This window comes from Schistocerca gregaria, chromosome 4 (genome assembly GCF_023897955.1).
Source record: "Schistocerca gregaria isolate iqSchGreg1 chromosome 4, iqSchGreg1.2, whole genome shotgun sequence".
Lineage (NCBI taxonomy): Eukaryota > Metazoa > Arthropoda > Insecta > Orthoptera > Acrididae > Schistocerca > Schistocerca gregaria.
The window spans coordinates 731,660,085-731,678,959 of NC_064923.1; the positions used below are offsets into that span (position 1 = coordinate 731,660,085).

An 18,875-nucleotide genomic window follows, 5' to 3' on the forward strand; every position below is an offset into this window, starting at 1 on the left:
GAATCTGTTTGTCTTACTGTTTTTTGAACTTGTGGTCTCTCTTAATACATATAACAGCTCCTTTTTCCCCATTTTAGTTCTGCATGAGTAAGCCGCAAGACTGTAATCTTTTATATGTAACTTATCTAACCTGTAGTTATGTGGTGCTCAGATAGGCACAGACTATCTTTACAGAGCTCTCTAAATTTTCCAAACAGAGAAGAAGCCCTTTTATCTTATTACCCAATCCTCTAATATTGATAAAATAAGCTAACCTGACTTTTATGTGCAGTCTTAGGCATTGTAGGAATCTTCTATTATTTAGACTTCTTTCTCACCAGGGTGCCTGAATCCCAAGTTTAACCTAAAATAAGGCACCTCTCTGACACCAGTGACCACACGGATCTTGCTTTGTGTGATGGTGCTCTCCTAGGCTATTATCTACAAGCAGCTCAGAAAACCTATCTTTCCTTCTACTAGACAGGATTAGGCCATTTCTAGTACATATCCATCTGCCAATAGTAGCAACAGGCACTGCAATGATATGAGATTTCATTTCAGTCAGCAGCAGCCTGCTCAACTCGGTGTTCACAGTGCTCACAGCAATGTTTACCTAGGGCCGGTTGTTGTGTTGCACAACCACAAAATTCGTCACTTGGATGAGTAGTGGCTACTCTTATTTCATCAATGTCTTCCCAGTCCTCTAATTACTGTCCATAAATAGGGGGTTCTCTCCTCCACTTACAGTAATCTGATCATCTTTGAAAAAATCTTTTCACAAATTCCCTGTGTCCTCTGTCAACTGGCTAAGGCTACCACTTGGTTTCACATAACTCTTGACCTGGTACTCTATTCCTAATTCGTCCTGTACCATATAGCCTATGCCTATCCCATGGCTACTACCTAGTAGCAAGAGTATTTTCTTCCAACTCTCTATTGGTACCAACTTACACTTGGTTTCTTTACTAGAAGTCTGCTGCACCCTACTGTGATCTAAAGATGGCTGAGGCTCTTACTCTCCTGCTTCAGGTAACAAGTCAAATTTATTCAATACTGTAAGCTCACATGTAGATGAAGAAGTGATGAGCTGTTCGCATTTTGCCTACTACTTGTTACTTTTAGTCAGTTCCCACAATCTATTCTGCCTTGAACCTGTCTAGTACAAATTTCACATGTTCTACCTCAGTCTACAGCAATAATGTACCTAAGCCTACTCACAGAAACAGAAGATATAGTATACACTGTTCTTAAAACTATCATTGAGTTGTTTTCTGTGAGTGGTCTCACCCTTAATTTTAAAAAGGCACAAGACACTCAGTTCTGCACATCTATGGGTACAACACCAACAATGAGTGTAACACATGGTAGAAAATAATAAAGTGGATGGAAACTGCAAAATTTTTTTGATGTGCATATTGATGAGAATTTAAACTGGAAAGAGCACATTTTGGAGCTCCCAAAACAACTAAGTTCAGCCACATTTGCACTTAGAAATCATTGCAAATCTTGGGAAGAGGCAAGTCAGCAAGTTGACATATTTTGCGTATTTTCATCCAATAATGTGATATGGAGTAATGTTCTGTGGCAACTCATTTTCAAGGGAAAAGTCTTCATTGCTCAAAAACATGCTGTACAAATAATAGTGATGCTCATGCACAATCATCCTGTACACATCTGTTCAAGTAGTTAGGAATTTTGACTAAAGCTTCACTGTATACTTACTCTCTCATTAAGTTTGCTGTAAGCAATTAAGTAAATGTCAAAAGGAACAACGATTTACATAGTTACAATACAGAAGAAAAAAAAGGACATTCGTTACTTGGCATTAATGTCACCTTTAGCACAAAAAAGGGCACTCAATGCTGCAACTAAAGTTTTGATAACTTACCCAGTGATCACAATGCCTGACAGACAGCATAGTAGAATTTGAAAACTAACTGAAAAAGTTTCTCCTTGACATTTCTTTCTACTCTGCAGAACAATTTCTATTATCGTAATGTGTAAAAGGTGGTGCATTACACTATTATCTAAATAGACAGATTAAATAAATTGTAATATACTTCTCTGTCATAATTTCAATGTTGAGAATGTTAGAAAAATTGACACAAACAGTGGTTACCTTGATTGCAATGGGGAAAGGTATCAAGAAGGAGGTGGCAGGGTGCAGGGCAAAACAAAATTATGTGAGTTTTTAATTTTTGTTACATTTTGAAAGGAAATTGCCATAAACAGGACAACTTATATAAAGAAAACATAAATTAATTTTTTATTAAATATACATGCATATAAAATAATATAATAAAATATTATTACACTTTTCAAATACTGGTAATAATTACTGTCTTAATACCATATAATACAGACTGCCATTATAAAATAAATTAATTGGGTATGAGATGCTCATGTCATTATAAATTTGAATGAATCACAGAATGTATGTCAGGATGAATAGCAGACTGAATTTCAGAATGTATAACGGACTGAATATCAGTGGCAATATGTTCACGGATGTCTGCTTGAAGATGAGAGGCAACACTTTTTGTCACATCGGACTCCACATCTGGCTGAATTTGCACATGAATTTCATTTTGCTGAATTTCTGTTTCCACTTCAACAATAGGCATATCTATCAAAAATTCACTAGTGATTTCTGTATCACTGAGAGCAAGCTCAGTAATCTGCTCTATTTCCATAACAACAGCATCATCATCAAGTCTGACTTGTTTTATTCGTTCCTTGTCTTTGGTGTGAGTCTTTGTGTGTTTCTGCATGTCACCCTTCTGTGCAAAGGCACGACTGCATATTGGACACTGGTGAGGTTTTTCACCTGTGTGTGTGCGTTTATGCACAACCAAAGATTGAAGGCGTTTGAATCTCCTTTCACAGAAAGGGCAAGGATATGGATACTCATCTTTATGGAGAGCGGAATGCTGTTTCAAAGTGAAGGAGCTTCTGAAAGTCTTTCCACATACATCGCACTCATAAGGCCGTTCACCAGTGTGAATTCTCATATGAACACGGTAGGGATCCACAGCAATAAAACGCTTCCCACACACTTCACAATCAAAAGGTTTTTTCTCCCCCGTGTGCTTTGCTAGGTGATATTTAAGTGTTAGTTCAGACTTTAATTTCTTAGAACAGATAACACATTCATAGCTTACATCCTGAACATTACCAAAGTCATATAAGTGCTTCTTTTTGTGCTGGTTTAGATTTCCCAGTCTATTAAATGCAGCACCACAGGTCTCACAAGTATGCGGTTTTACTCCAGAATGGCTTAACTTATGCTGTTTTACCAAAGCCTTGCTGTAGAATGCTCGACCACAAATATCACAATGGAAGTTCTTTTCAGTTGAATGAATTATCAGATGTTTGTTAACAGAAACATTGTCTTTGAAGCTCTTACCACAAGTTGGGCATGAACAAGGTCTATCACTTGAGTGTGTTCTCATGTGAACTCTTAGACTTTGGGGGTTTGACAACACTTTGCCACAAAGGTAGCATAAAACGTTTCTGCTGTCAGAGTGTATTTTTTCATGTCGCCACATTGCACTTCTATTGGCAAATGTTTTATTGCAGATACTACACGTTAAAGACTTGGGTTCAATATGAGTACGTTTGTGACGTCTCAATGCCTTTTTGAAATGAAATGATTCTTGACAAATAGTACATGTGTATGGCTTCTCATTTGTATGGAGTCGCCTATGAATTTCTAGCTGGGATTTAATTTTATAATGGGCACCGCAAAATTCACATATATTTTCTGCGGGAATGTGATGTTCTTTTACATGTTTTCGATAAGGTTTCAGCCCGCAAAAAACTAGGCCACAATCTTCACATTTATGTAGCTCTCTCTTTCTGTATCTTCTAACATTTTTGTTGTCTGGCAACTTTTCTATGCTATGCTTTGTAAACTCATGTATAAAGAGTTTATCTGATGTCTCAAATCTCTGCTTACAAATAGTACACTTATGAGGTCTTTCACTATCACATTCAACACTAAAGAATGACCCATCAAATCTATCATTTTCTGTATTCGACGTCTCCTCCTTCTGAGTGATTTTAGAATAACTCTTTAGTCCAAAACTGCCAGCTGCTTTGTAGTCAGAAATATTAGGTTCCGATTTAGATGTTTCACAACCAGAAAACAATGATGTTTGGTGTGATGATGTTATAGAGCTGTCACAAGAATCATTACCAACATTTGCATCACTCTGATTGCCGGAATCGGTGAAAACATAGATAACATCGTTCTTCTCCGCGATATCTGAACACCTGAAACAGATGATGACATAATAGGTAAGTGAAGGTACACCTAATGCCTATTATGCAGTACCTTTTATTATACAGTAAAAAGATTGATCCCATTACTAAGAACCAAAATATGTACAGGGTGTCCATAATTAAAGTTCCACTTTCGAAATACTGTAGAAAGAGCACCTCTACTAAGTAAGAATGATGTCAGATTTGAACCTTCCTCTGTGTCCAAATTTGTTTCATCCTTTCAGAATGAAGTCTCTCTCTTTCATCAGACCATACTGTTTCAGTCTGTTCTCTAATTTCCCTCTGACCAACTTGCCAATCAAACATCTTTTATCCAAACGTTTTTCTATTTATAACGTCTATTAGGGTTATTGCAAATTTTAGTGATAAGAATCTCAGTATATTAACTTACTATTACTACTTTCATTCACTGCTTTCGTATGGCATCATATTCTGGAGTAATTCATCGTTGAGTAGAAAAGTATTCATTGCTCAAAAACGTGTAATCAGAATAATTGCTGGTGCCCACCCACGGTCATCCAGCAGACATCTATTTAAGAATCTAGGGATCCTCACAGTATATATATTCACTTATGAAATTTGTTGTTAGTAATCCAACCCAGTTCAAAAGTAATAGCAGTGTGCATAGCTATAACACCAGGAGAAAGGATGATCTTCACTATGCAGGGTTAAATCTGACTTGGGCACAGAAAGGTGTAAATTATGCTGCCACAAAAGTCTTTAGTCACCTACCAAACAGCATCAAAAGCCTGACTGACAGCCAACCAACATTTAAAAATAAATTAAAAGAGTTTCTAGATGACAACTCCTTCTACTCATTGGGTGAATTTTTAGATATAAATTAAGGAAGGGGGGAAAAAAACCAACTTAAACATTAGTGTCATGCAATATTTTGTGTAATGTAATATCTTGTACAGACATCTTTTATTAAGCTGAAACATTCCACATCATTACGAAGTGTCGTATTCATGATCTATGGAACAAGTATTAATTTAATATAATATAATATAATCTACCTGAGTCACACCAGCTTCTTTAAGATCCTCCGTGATTGCAGCGACAATGTAATTGGCTTAGTTGTGGCCTTACTTCTGTTTTTGTAGAATATGAACAACATATTATTGACACAAGGGGAAACGTCATGGCTTAATATACAGGGTGAGTTGCTAACAATTGCCACCAAGAATAACTCAGGAAGTATGATAGTACTGAAAAGTTTGTGGGACAGAAGTTGCATGGGACATTGGGGGCCACATTATAATGTTGGTTTTCTGTTGCTAGGTGGGGTCGCTTCAAAGATATGAAGGTCAACATTGTTTTTTTTTTGTTTTCTTTGTTTTTTAAATGGGATGCTATAGTTTGGTACTTATTTCCTGATAGCGGCTATCAAGACGAATCCAATGATGTGTAGCTGTAAGGTCTTTGAAGGTCAGAAAGGTGGCATGAACGTCCATTTACGGAAGATATTTGAAATGATGACTGTTGGTATCAATGCAGTGCGGCAATCTTATTATCGTGGATTGAGTGGTATTCCTTATCACTTCGGCACTTACCGAAGCACATGCTCTGACAATTCTCTCTCGCATATCTTCAGGTCTAGTTGGAACATCTTTATAAACAATGTCTTCTACGAATCTCCACAAGAAAAAATCCAGAGGCATCAAGTCTAGTGAACAAGCCGACTACAATACACATCCTCCATGTCCAATCCAACAATTTGAGAATTGTCTCTGCAACTCATTTCTAGCCATCAGCGAAAAATGTGCCGGACACCCATCATGTTGATATCACATTCTAAAGGTATTTCTTGCAACAACAGCCCTAATGTTTCTTGCAGGAATATTGTGTACCTCCTACCATTAAGATTTCCTTTAATGAAACAGGGGCCTATAATTCTGTCCTTCAAAATCCTACACCATACATTCACCAACCACGATTTTTGGTGTGCAACTTTCTGCAGCCAACATGGACTTTCAGTTGCCCAATAATGCATGTTAGGCAAATTAACATTTCCATAGTTCGAGAATGTAGCCTTGTAAGTAAATACAATCAAATTAATAAATGTGTCGTCCCTCTGAATCTGAAGTTGGGCCCACCAGCAGAATTAAATGCAATGCATAAAATCCATACCAGTTAATTCTTGGTGGAGTCTGATACAATAAGGATGATATTTATGGCGATGCAGAACACAAACAATGCTATTCTGGCTCATGCCCGATTCCCTTGCAATTTGACACAAACTAACACAAGAATCTCAGACCACAGTGGCAAGCGTACCAATTTCTGTTTCCTCGTTAGTAACTTCCCTTTGCTGGAAATGTTTCTGATGCATTAAAGATCCCGATGTTCTCAATTTATCATACACCTATTTAAATGTACAACATGTAGGGTGAGTACGCTGAGGATATCTTTCAGTGTATAAGTCTCTAGCTCTCACTAAATTTTCACTGGCATTCTCTGCAAATGAGGAGCACATGGACTTGTTCTTTGAAGGAAACATCTTTCACATTTGCTTCATTCGACAATACTAGTCTCACCATTCCTATTACTGTTGTATTGCGAAACCACTGACTGGTGTTTACAGGTCAATGGCACGTTAGATGGATACGCCGTATTCAGCCAATAATTACACGATATACAGGAGAGAATTGTCAGAGCGTGTGCTTTGATAAGTGCCAAAGTGATAAGGAGTACCATTCACAATCCATGATAAGATTGCCGCACTGCATTGATACCAATGGTCATCACTTCAAACACCTTCTGTAAATGGACGTTCATGCTACCTCTGTGACCTTTGTTGACCTTCAAAGACCTTACTGTTGCACATCATTGGATTAGTCTCAATAACTGCTATCAGAAAATAAATAACAAACTATGGCATACCATTTAAAGAAACAAAGTTGACCTTCATATCTCTGACACAACCCCACCTAGCAACAAACAACCACTGTCATATAATGGCCCCCGATGTCCCATGCAACATTTTCCCCATAAACTTTTCAGCTATCATCATACTTTCTGAGTTATTCTGGGTGGCAATAGTTAGTGATGCACCCTGTGTATCATCCACTATGGCAAGATCGTACCACATTGGATGGTAAAAATCAGTTTTTAGTTGTCCTGAGGCCAAAGACCTCATAAAAAGCAAAAGACATTTTTTAACTGTCCTGCAGCAAAAAACCGCATAAAAATCAAAATGACATCGGTTTTTAAGTGTCATGTGACTGGCACAAGACACATTCAACATGCTGTCCACCTTTTTCGCCACAAGTTGAAATCGAGAAACAGCATGTTCCAAAACAGATCAGAGTGTCTCGGAGTCACATTCAGAATGCATTAGGCAATGCATGTCTTCAATTCAGCTACGTTCACAATTGGAGCACGGAACACTTTGTCTTTCAGGTAACTCCCAGCCAAAAGTCACACAGATTAATATCAGGTGATCCGAAAGGCCAAGATGTTGGGAAATGATAACTGATAATTCTAGCATTTCCAAAACGCCCCCGCATCAGCCACTTCACTAGCAGTGCAGTGTGCGGAGGAGCACCATCTTACATGAAAATGATCCTACCCCCACATCCACACTGCTGAAGTGTTGGAATGATATTGATGCTCAAAAGACACTCATAGCATTTACCAGTGATGGTACAAGTAACACGATCTGCAGGACTCATCTCCTAAAAAAATACAGCCCTACAATAAACGATGCCGTCAACAGCACACAGTCACCTCTGCAGAATGAAGTGGTAGTGGTTGGTGTGTTTGCAGATTTTTCGCCACCAATGTTCTGCTGTTCTGCTCACTGACACGTCCTAGGAGATGGAAATGGGCTTCATCTGCCAACAGAATGTTCCATGGCCATTCACTGTCCACTTCCATGTGAACAAGAAATTCCAGAGTAAATATCTGCCTTTCTGGCATGTTAGCATGAATCAACTCCTGAACACAGGTGATTTTGTATGGATAGCAAAACACGAAGTTGTGTAGGATTTTATGCATTGTGCACGCAGGTATGTCTAATGTTCAGGCGATTCCCTGTGCACTGCATGTTTGCATGCCACTGCTGAACCCCTCCCATAATGTTGTGGCCACATTTTCAATAGGCATTAGATCAACTGCTTTCCTCCCTCAAACACAGCATTTCAAACAAATCCGCCGTTTCAAATTTTTTAATAATTTTCCCCAGATGCTTAGCAGGCATCAGACCAAAATGTTTTAAAAACCCTCGAATGCCCAAAATTTCTGCAAGGTTATTGGCACACAATCACATTTCTTGTAAAAGAGCTGTACAAACAGCATGCAATCCTTCATGGAGACAGTCGTGCTCGGACGCAAAGTAAAGAACAGCCACGTGCTGCTTGTCTGTTGGTGAGCACATTCTGATGCTTACAGTGCCATCTGTTAGTAATCCCCACGACCAGCACCATGATGTTTCTCACTGGATCAGTAAATGCTGTTCACATCTGCAGTCATTGTCATTCTGTTTCTACAATGTTTTGCAACTGTAACTCTAATTATGGATACCCTTTTATGAGGATAGACAGCAAAGAGAAGAAATACTGTGGAGCAGAATGCCACAAAGGAAGGATGAGAAACAGCTTTTTTTCTTACAAAGTCCTTCAGAAAACACATACACACAATCTGTTGTCTCCTAATGTTGCAGGACGACTGGAGACAGGCAGACTGCAGTATTGTAAGTCAACAGTGGTCTCGCCCCACCTCTCTCTCTCTCTCTCTCTCTCTCTCTCTCTCTCTCTCTCTCTCTGTGTGTGTGTGTGTGTGTGTGTGTGTGTTTTCTGTAGAATTACATTGCTCTAAATTAAATTAATTTTTCATCCTTTCTAAATGCCTGCTCTATGTCTCTTATTTGGGGAGCAAGGCTCTATCTTTATATCCACATTATAATTATTTCTGGATTTGCTATTGGCATCGAAGTATTATAAATATCACCAGAGAAAAAATGACCTATGATACATTATGGGTGTCTGTTTGGATTTTAAAACAATATTTCTAACACATCATTTTAACCAATATGGAAAAAGTTTTCAATTGCTTTCTGAAACAAAAATTTTTAAAATATGATTAGTGGTAATTATATGTTCATAAAAAGAATAGAAATTCTTAAAGGTATGGGCTGGATTTATAAATATTGTAATCTTTTTATGAAATGAGTAAATACATGACTATTGGAACAAAGAAAGGGAGAAAGCAGGTTTAGAAAGGGAGCAATAAGAGTTTAAGCCGCAGGGAAGGATGAAAGGCTCATGGATGGAAGAAGGAGAACAGAGCAGATGACGAGAGAGTGGTGGGGAGGATGCAGACAAGAGGAGAGGGGGGATAGAAGACAGGGAAGGTTGGGCACTTTACATCAGTCAGTCTGTTAACGATCAGCTCATGTAAACTTCGACTGTTACTGTCACCAGATATCTTGGCTGTTTTCTGTGTCACTTTGAATGCATGACAATAGTACCTGTCAATCACTCTTTTTCACTGTGCGTGTCTGCAGCTCAACACATCACCTTTACAGTGAGTAGCAAACTACCTTTTTCACAGTATTGCTGATTATACAACCTGGACTTTCCACTGTTTGACGCTATTATCTTGTCATTCGTAGTATATAAAGAATTACATTATGATGCTTCTATATTGATTTTTATGTCATTTTTGGCAGCTGAGACACATATTTTACAGTTGACATTTCCTTGCCTTGTCAGCAGCCAACTGACAAAGTGTCCTCTCTCTCATGTTAGGTACAGATTTTCATATTCCAGTTTGTACTGTTCAATAATTTTGTTAAAATCTTTTGTCAATACCATTAATGTTGGAATGCAGTTCCTGTCTTGTAGCCCTCCAGTTCAATGTCTTCCAAGTCTGATGATGAACAGAAATGCTTGAAACTAGTTATTGGTGTCTAGGAGGGGAAGCTAAGAAGAGAGAAAAGGAATATTTATTCTAATGATAAAAAACTGAAACATACATTATTTTTCAACATAACCTCCCTACACTTCAATGCACTCTGTCCATTGTTTCACAGTTTTTTGACTCTGTTGAAAGAAAAGTTTTTGGTTGCATCTGTAACCAATTTTGCACCACATCAATAACTTGTGGATCAGATGCAAATCTTCTTCCCCTGAACGCTTCCTTCAATGGTCCAAATACAGGGAAAATGCTTGGAGCCATGTCTGGACTATATGACAGGTGTTCCAACAATTCGAATCCCAACTTCTTTATTATAGTTTTGGCTGTCCATTTGCCAGAATGTGGCTGAGCATTATGTGTCGCAGGGTGATAGCTTTTTGTGTCTGAATGCAGCTTTCAGTTTAATTCGCAACACATCACAACAGTTCTCACCGTTCAAGGTTTCGCCTCTTAGAGTGAAATGAAAGGCTACCACACCTTCCATGTTCCAGAATAGCATTAGCATAATCTTACCAGATATGGTCGACCTTTCAATTTCTTAACTTCTGGTGACGACGTGTTTAACCATGCTCACAGCCTTACTTCTCAGTTTGCAATGATGCACCCAAGCTTCGTCTAAAGTTCTGATTTGTTGCAAAAAACCATCTCCCTTGTGATGTTAACAGGCCAAATGTTTACAAGAGATGTTCATTCTTTGTGCTTTACGCTGCACTGACAGATTTTTGGTACCCATCTTGCACGTACTTTCCAAAAATTTAGCCTGTCATATAAGTTGGAATATGCTGAACCATGACTGATATGTACAGCGTTAACGATTTCGTCCAATGTGATTCATCTGTTTTCCATCACCATACGCCCAATGACTTCCAAATTGTTCTCAGTTGTTGCCGTTGATGGCTGTCTGCTCTTTCCTCGACACAGAGAGAAATTGTACCTTGTTTGAAGGGTTCATGATAAACAGCTGTCACCGTAGTGCACTTGACTTTGACAAATAATTTCTGCAGTTTTAACATCCTCTGCAAACAAAAAGCAAATCACTGTCCTCATTTCCTCCTTGGGCTTTTTTCAACAAATCATAGCTCATGTCATGTGATCTTTCCAGCCAGGTGCAGCAGATATTAAAAGCATAGGACATGTAATGTCGTCAGGCAATAGCAACATCACTGTTAAGTAGTGCGAAAACACAAGCAGGAAAAGTAAATGGTTTAAATTAATACACAAGCACTACAGCTACAAGAAAAACTAAGGTTTCACATATAATGTTGACTGTCAAAAATGTTTGCTGTTTCTTTCCAAGGGTGTGGTTAGGCAGGATCCTAACAGCACAGCTTAAACTGCAGCAGCTGAATATTTCTGACAAGCATGATTATAAAATTCACTGCTGAACATTTTGTGGGTTACCAGGCTGAATATGTGTCCCGTCAAGCAATTCGACTTTTCCACAGAAAAGCCAGTTATGGGCGAAACTGCTCGAAAAATCATTTCACACTTTTTTTGAAGGAAATTATGCTTTTTGCCATTGTTATTGCATATGTCGTAATCAATCAAAGAACTACAATAAATATGAAAACTAACCTTGACACTTGGGCTTTTTTGTGTGTGTCATCTTTTAAGATATATCAAACACAAATATGCGACTAAAATTTTATATAATGAAATTTTTCTTTGTTGTTGGTCTTCAGTGTTGTGTTTTGAATGAGAGTCTAATGCTCTGTGATTTAAAAAAATTCATGGCACGTTCTCACACATTATATAATTCATCTCGTATAAAAGGACTTTACTTTAAAGAAAACCTCATCGAAACAAGGCCCAAAGGAAAGATGCATCAAAGGAAGTTTGTTGTTATGAAGAATTGCATAATCTTTGACACATGTTGCTGTTAACAGATGCCTATGTGTGCTTTGTTAATGTAAATGGTGCATTTCCTTTGAAGCTAAAGTTTTATTTTGGTATTATTCTCTTGTGTATGTTTTATTGCCATGGTATCATTCTTGAGTAGAGGGCTAAAGTAAAATTCTTTGTAAAGTATCAGCTCTTAGCAGCCAAATTTATAAAAATTTAACTGAAAACTAAAACAATGAAAAAATTTCCAAATTCTAAAAAAAATCTCTGGTTTTCCCCGGATTTTCCAGTTGTCCCAGGGTATATATACCATGGACAACATCTTAAACTTCTGTTTATTTGCCTGGCATTCTCCTTTTAGCTGTAGTGCTGACAGTCCTTAATCATACAAATTACATTTTGATACAGATTTACATGTGTTATTAGTACAATATATGCCACTTACCAACTTGCAATTGTTTCAGTTGGATCTATTTAATCATGTTATTTGTTTTTTATTTAAATAGTAATTTCCAACATTCAAAGCTGAATCATGTAACTGAACATAAAACCACCTGAAGATGGGCACACACACAAAACTGGTCATGCATTAAATAAAATGAGCAAGAGTTGTGACTGGTTGCTGTTGTTATTCTACATACTTTAAAAGGAACTGCCACAGAGTTCAACTGCCTCCACTATGGATAAAATTCAATTTGTGTGCTAAATTTGTGTCCTATGAGATGCTGTGGGAATTATGCTCTTCCATGGTATTGTTGCAGTCCCACAGATCAGATCCTGTCAGCTGACAGTTCCACACCAGTTAATAAGGTTACAAGGAAAGTCAAACAGCATTCACAATGAATACATTTTGACTGTCACAATTTCATCAGCAAACTGTCAAAGTATTCATAATAAATTTACTACCCTCCAGGAAAGTTCAGCACTAAAATTATGCTTGGGAGCAAGAGTTGGCTAAGAATTGGCTGAAACCTGAAGTGGGAAGCTCTGAGATATTTAGCGAGTCATGGAATACATACTGGTAAGACAGATTAGAGGCAGGGGGGGGCCCCTCTGCATTTGACAAAAAAATTGTCTCTATAGAGGTCAAAGTGAAGTGTGACAGAGAAGTAATCTGGTTGCATATTACAGGTGTAGGTGAAACCAAGTTAGTAGTTGGATGTTTTTACCGGCCACAGGATTCTGTTGTGACACTTTTAGTGTCATTCAAAGAAAGTCTACGGTCAATAGGGTGTAAATAGCCAGATATGCAATACTCATTGGAAGCAACCTACCGAGTAGAGACTGGGATGTCTGTGGATTCATTATGAAGGGGTACAGAGAGACAGTTATGCAAAATATTTTTGAACACATTTTCTGAAAACTTTCTTCAGCAACTAGCTCAGCAGCCTCCACACAATGGAAATACCTTAGACCTCGTAGCTACAAATAGGCTCGACCTTATTGACAATGCCTGTATAGAAACGGGGATTAATGATCATGGTGTCATAATAGCAACTATGATCATAAAAGTTAATAAATCAGTCAAGAAGGTTTGGATAGTGTTTCAGCTAGATAGAGCAGATAAGCAGTTATCAGCTTCTCACTCTTTTCACTTGGACAGTGAATTGGCATCACTTAGTTCCAGTAAGATGGATGTAGAGGAATTATGGGCAAAGTTTAAGTGGTCTGGAGAGTTATGTGCCTAGTAAGTGGATAAAGAAAGGAACAGACCCACGATGACTAAATAACGATATTTGGCAGATACTGAGGAAGCACAGGCTGTTGTACTCTCAGTTCAGAAGGTAAGCACCAACGATGACAAGTGAATTGTAGTAGAGATTCATGTGTCTGTGAAAAGATCTATGAGCAAAGCATACAACAACTACCATCGTCACAGTTTATCCCAAGATCTGGCAGAGAACACAAAAAAGTTCTGGTCTTACATAAAATCACTAAGCAGGTCTAAGGCTTCCATTCAGTCCCTTGTCGATCAGTCTAGTGTGGTAGTTGAGGATAGCAAAACAAAAACCCAAGTTTTAAATTTCACATTCAAGAAACTGTTCACATAGGAGAATTGTACAAACATACTGTCATTTGACCATCGGACAGACTCCAAATGGATGACATGGTAATAAGCATACCTCGCATAGAGAAACAGCTGAAAGATTTGAAAGCAAATAAATCACCAGCTCCCAATGGAATCACAGTTCCATTTTACAAAGAGTACTCAATGGCATTGGCCCCTACCTTGCTTGAATTTATTGTGAATCTCTTGCTCAGCAGGAAGTCCCAAGCAATTGGAGACAAGTGTGGGTGTGTACTCAGAGGACTAAAGTCAGATAAAAACATGCAACTAAGTGATTAATATTTTTATTTGCCAGATAGGAGTAACAGTGTCTCTCACAAAAAAATGGGGTGTAGGAATGGTTAAGAGGTCGAGTGAACAGAATAGTGTTCCTGAATATATGAAGTATGGTAGGAGATAGGGTAGATGCATACGAAAGGAAGACCTACATCTGTAGTACAAAGTGAAATTGGCCTGAGTTGTTAGAGATTATCGAGTTTAAGTAAATAGGAAAGTATTAAAGACATGAAACACCAAACTGTATACCTGAGATAATGCATGTCACAAGAGAAACTGTTTTCAGTTTTAAACCTCTACAAAATGTAAATACTGATGAACAAAACCAAGAGATTGCCAAAAAATTTTTGTTATAGTGAAACAATGCTACGAACTTATATAAAGCACATTAATGTCAACCTCAATAGATTTGTGATTAATTTTCTATGTGAGTCAAATATCATTACCAGATGTAGAATCAGTAATAAACATGTAAAGAGGTTGTTACGAAAAGAATATTTATTAAACTATTTGTGTTATATTTAAATATACACTATCCATCCAAAAAACTCAAAAATGATTTTACTTCTGGCATATAAGCAATGTCAGCACAATAACTACAAGGACAATTCTTTTCTGGAGGGGGGGGGGGGGGGGGGGGTTGGGGGGAATCACTGATGACAAAATTTGGTTTCATCAATACAAAGCAAACACCAAACGACAAAGTGCAGAAATTCACAGTAAGGGGCAACGCTTTGATGGCATAACTGACATCTAAGCCAACGTGTTGCACGAGTTGAACAATATTCCCAAGAAGGACTTTTCTGACAGTTTCACATGCTTGTTGGAACATTATGTGTGTTTTCCTCAAGTGGCACGGGACTTTGTAGAACATCTCAAGCATTAAAACCACTATCTTCACTTTTCTCTATTTTTTATTAATCTATTATTTTATTTAATTATTAATATATTATTTATTAATTGCTTAATTGGGGTGCCACACTACAGGGGTGAGCTGTATCCCTACATTTTCCCTCCAGAATGATACTTACAACACAAGTAATTTATATAATAAGAAAATAACAACATAAAATAACATGTCTAATAAAATTGGACAGATACTGTGTGTCGGTTTTCCTTTCGTTGTGCATGTAGTAACTGTATCGAGGGACAATGTGCGTCTCCAGTATTGGACAGTAGTCGTGGCGACACAGCAAGAGGAAGTACCTGCTCGGACACGCCAATAAGTATTTCATGGATCAGCAGCCTGCCTCGCAGATGTGCAGACTTTCCAGGAACAGAAAATCATTTAAATATATGCTACATGAACTTTTGGAGATAGATGTACTCATCTTGTTTATGGAATCATTAAGATGTTAGCTCAGTATGGCTTGTTCTTTTATTTTAAGTGAATGAATACATATTGCATGTTCAGTGACAAGTACTATGAAAATGAAGTGAGATAATATTTTTTTTGGATTCAAAGGAGATATTACCACTTAGATGGTGAAATCCAGAAAATCAGCATGGAAAGTACACAGTCAAACTATTGTTATACAGACACAAGAACCACCTCATATTTTAAGAAACAAACACCCCACATAATATGTAGGACAGCAGGATAAAGGATCAAGATTGGTTCCAAATAAACTGACTTGTACGAAAATCTTTGGCATTTGAAAAGAATGTCCTGTGCAAGAACCTTGTGGTTACGAAAAGGAATTCTACTGCTATCTCTACACATTAAGTTGATCCTAATGAAACAGTGTGAGAAAGCTCTATCCAACGAAGGACAAAGTTCCAAGCATCTCTCTGAGACATTTCCTCAACCACTATCAGAAAGAAAATCCAAAGAAGGTGTGACATTCAAAGAATTATTATCAATTACACATTTGAATATTGACAGTGAGTTAGAGGGAGACTTGGTTTTCAAGAACAGTGATTGGTGCTAATTTCTTAGGCAACAAAAGTACCCACATTATACACTCAGGTGACAAAAGTCATGGGACACCTCCTATTGTGTCGGACCTCCTCCTACCCAGCGTAGTGCAGCAATTCGACACAGAGGCTGCCTCTATAGCCATCCACAATTTCTAAAGTGTTGCTGGTGCAGGATGTTATGAACCTCTCGATTATGTCCCACAAATGTCCAATGGGACTCATTTCAGACAATCTGGAGGGCCAAATCATTCACTCAAATTGTCCAGAATGTTCTTCAAACCAATTGTGGCCTGGTGACATGGTGCACTGTCAGCCATAAAAATTCCATAGTTGTTTGGGTTCATGAAGTTAATTAATGGTTTTATATGATCTCCAAGTAGCCAAAAATAACCACTTCCAGTCAGTGATCGGTTTAGTTGTACCAGAGGACATAACCCATTCCGCGTGAACACAGCCCACACTGTTATGAAGCTACCAGTAGCTTGCACAGAGCCTTGTTGACAACTTGGGTCCACAGCTTCATGGGGTCTGTGCCACACTTAAACCCTACCATAACATCTTATCAACTGAAACTGGGACTCATCTCATCAACTGAAACTGGGACTCATCTCATTGGGCACAGTTGTCTAGTGTCCATCAGATATGGTCACGAGCCCAGAAGAGGTGCTGCAGGCAATGTCTAGCTCCAACTATCATTCCATGTTCAAAGTCTGTCAATTCCAGTCGTGCATCCATAATCAAATAGACAACCTTTTCATATGAATCATCTGAGTACAAATGACAGCTTTGCTACTGCACTGCCCCTTTACACCTTGTGTATGTGATACTACGACAGTCTTACATGTGCATATCACTATCCCATGACTTTTGTTACCTCAGTGCAGAAACTTTCAGGGAGTTACACTGTTTGATGAGCTTCAAGATTCATTTTTTGAAGTCGCCTGCATTTTTTCCCCCAACAATTTGGGTGATGTCAATAAGGGAACAGGTGAGAACTTTCATCAATTAATTCAAGTGGTGGAAAAACGGTATCAAAGCTCCTGGAATACAAACACGATTGGAGACTACTGTTGGGCGCTACACCAAGATGTATACAGGGCAGTTTAATGGAGAAAAACGATATTAAATGTTTTAAACTGAAGAAATAAAGAAAATACTGTAGAAGTATACTTAAGTAAAACCTTTGTTCGTATTGAAATAGTGAACTATTTTCCATTCCAATGTATGTTTCACCAACTTTTTAGTTTACAACACAATCACATAAAAAAAGGTTTATCATATATGGATATAATGTCCAAAACTCCCACGAGATTCAGCTATTATCTAATAAAAAAGTGTGTGTGTGTGTGTGTGTGTGTGTGTGTTTTCTATAACTGAAGTATTTGTCTGAAACATAACAAAATTCTCAGTCTTCTTTTTTAAAATCAAATATTATAATGCCTTCAACAACTGCAATACACATGTGAAGTCTCTTATGAATGGGCTCTATTGTCCTCATTAATAAAGGTATATCTACTACAACAATATACTTTTTCATTTCTGTGTACTTACTCATTTACAGATGCAGGAGACTGTTTCCCTGTAGTAGTTTTCTTTACAGTAAGAAATTCTGAGAGATCCGGAGGAAGACCCACTTGATCTGATAAAAGGCTCTTAGATGGATTTTGCTGATTCTGAAAAAGAAATGACACTTTGTAATATTAATATTACTTTTGAATTAACAGGGCTTTTATACTATTGATTCTATCAGAATTTTGTCCCAAATTCAAATATTTCCTTACCTATCAGTTAACATGCCATATTCTACAATTAAGGCCACAAAACAAAGCATTATGACATATTAAAAAGTGCATATCACAAACATTTAAAAAACCATGGAAGTAAAAAGTGTCAGTAGATTAATATTATGTTCATCAAAAGTTAAAGTTTTGACAACACACACACATGTATATATACAAACAAATGGAATGGAACTTACCAGACAAAAGCACTGGCAGGTCGATAGACACACAAACAAACACAAACATACACACAGAATTCTAGCTTTCGCAACCAACGGTTGCTTCTTCAGGAAAGAGGAAAGGAGAGAGAAAGACGAAAGGATGTGGGTTTTAAGGGAGAGGGTAAGGAGTCATTACAATCCTGGGAGCGGAAAGACTTACCTTAGGAGGAAAAAAGGACAGGCGTACACTCGCGCACACACTCACACACACATATCCATCCACACGTACACAGACACAAGCAGACATTTGTAAAGGCAAAGAGTTCGGGCAGAGATGTCAGTCGAGGCGGAAGTTCAGAGGCAAAGAAGTTGTTGAAAGACAGGTAAGGTATGAGCGGCTGCAACTTGAAATTAGCAGAGGTTGAGACCTGGCGGGTATCGAGAAGAGAGGATATACTGAAGGGCAAGTTTCCATCTAGTGCTTAAAATATGTGTATAGGTTATTTTCTGTCTTTTTTTGTATTTATTAGCTGTTTTAGCCCGTAATTCAAATTTATTTATGTTTATTTGAAAGTATAAAAACCAAAACAAGTTAATTGTGCAATGTCATACACTTTAAAAACATGTTCCCTTATTGTCCTGACG

At 37.8% G+C, this 18,875-nt stretch overlaps 1 protein-coding gene across 6 annotated transcripts in view; it reads right to left on the reverse strand.

Moving 5' to 3' along the window:
• Positions 1–2,263: 2,263 nt before the first annotated feature.
• Positions 2,264–18,875, reverse strand: part of LOC126267183 (zinc finger protein ZFP2-like) — a 151,726-nt gene continuing 135,114 nt past the window's right edge. For all 6 annotated transcript variants that reach the window (XM_049972151.1, XM_049972147.1, XM_049972146.1 and 3 more), the window contains 2 exons: positions 17,840–17,961; positions 2,264–4,254 (listed from right to left, as the gene is read on the reverse strand). In XM_049972151.1, the coding sequence (XP_049828108.1) occupies positions 2,388–4,254; positions 17,840–17,961 (1,989 nt within the window). In that variant the 3' untranslated portion in view covers positions 2,264–2,387. The remainder of the gene's footprint in view (positions 4,255–17,839; positions 17,962–18,875) is intronic.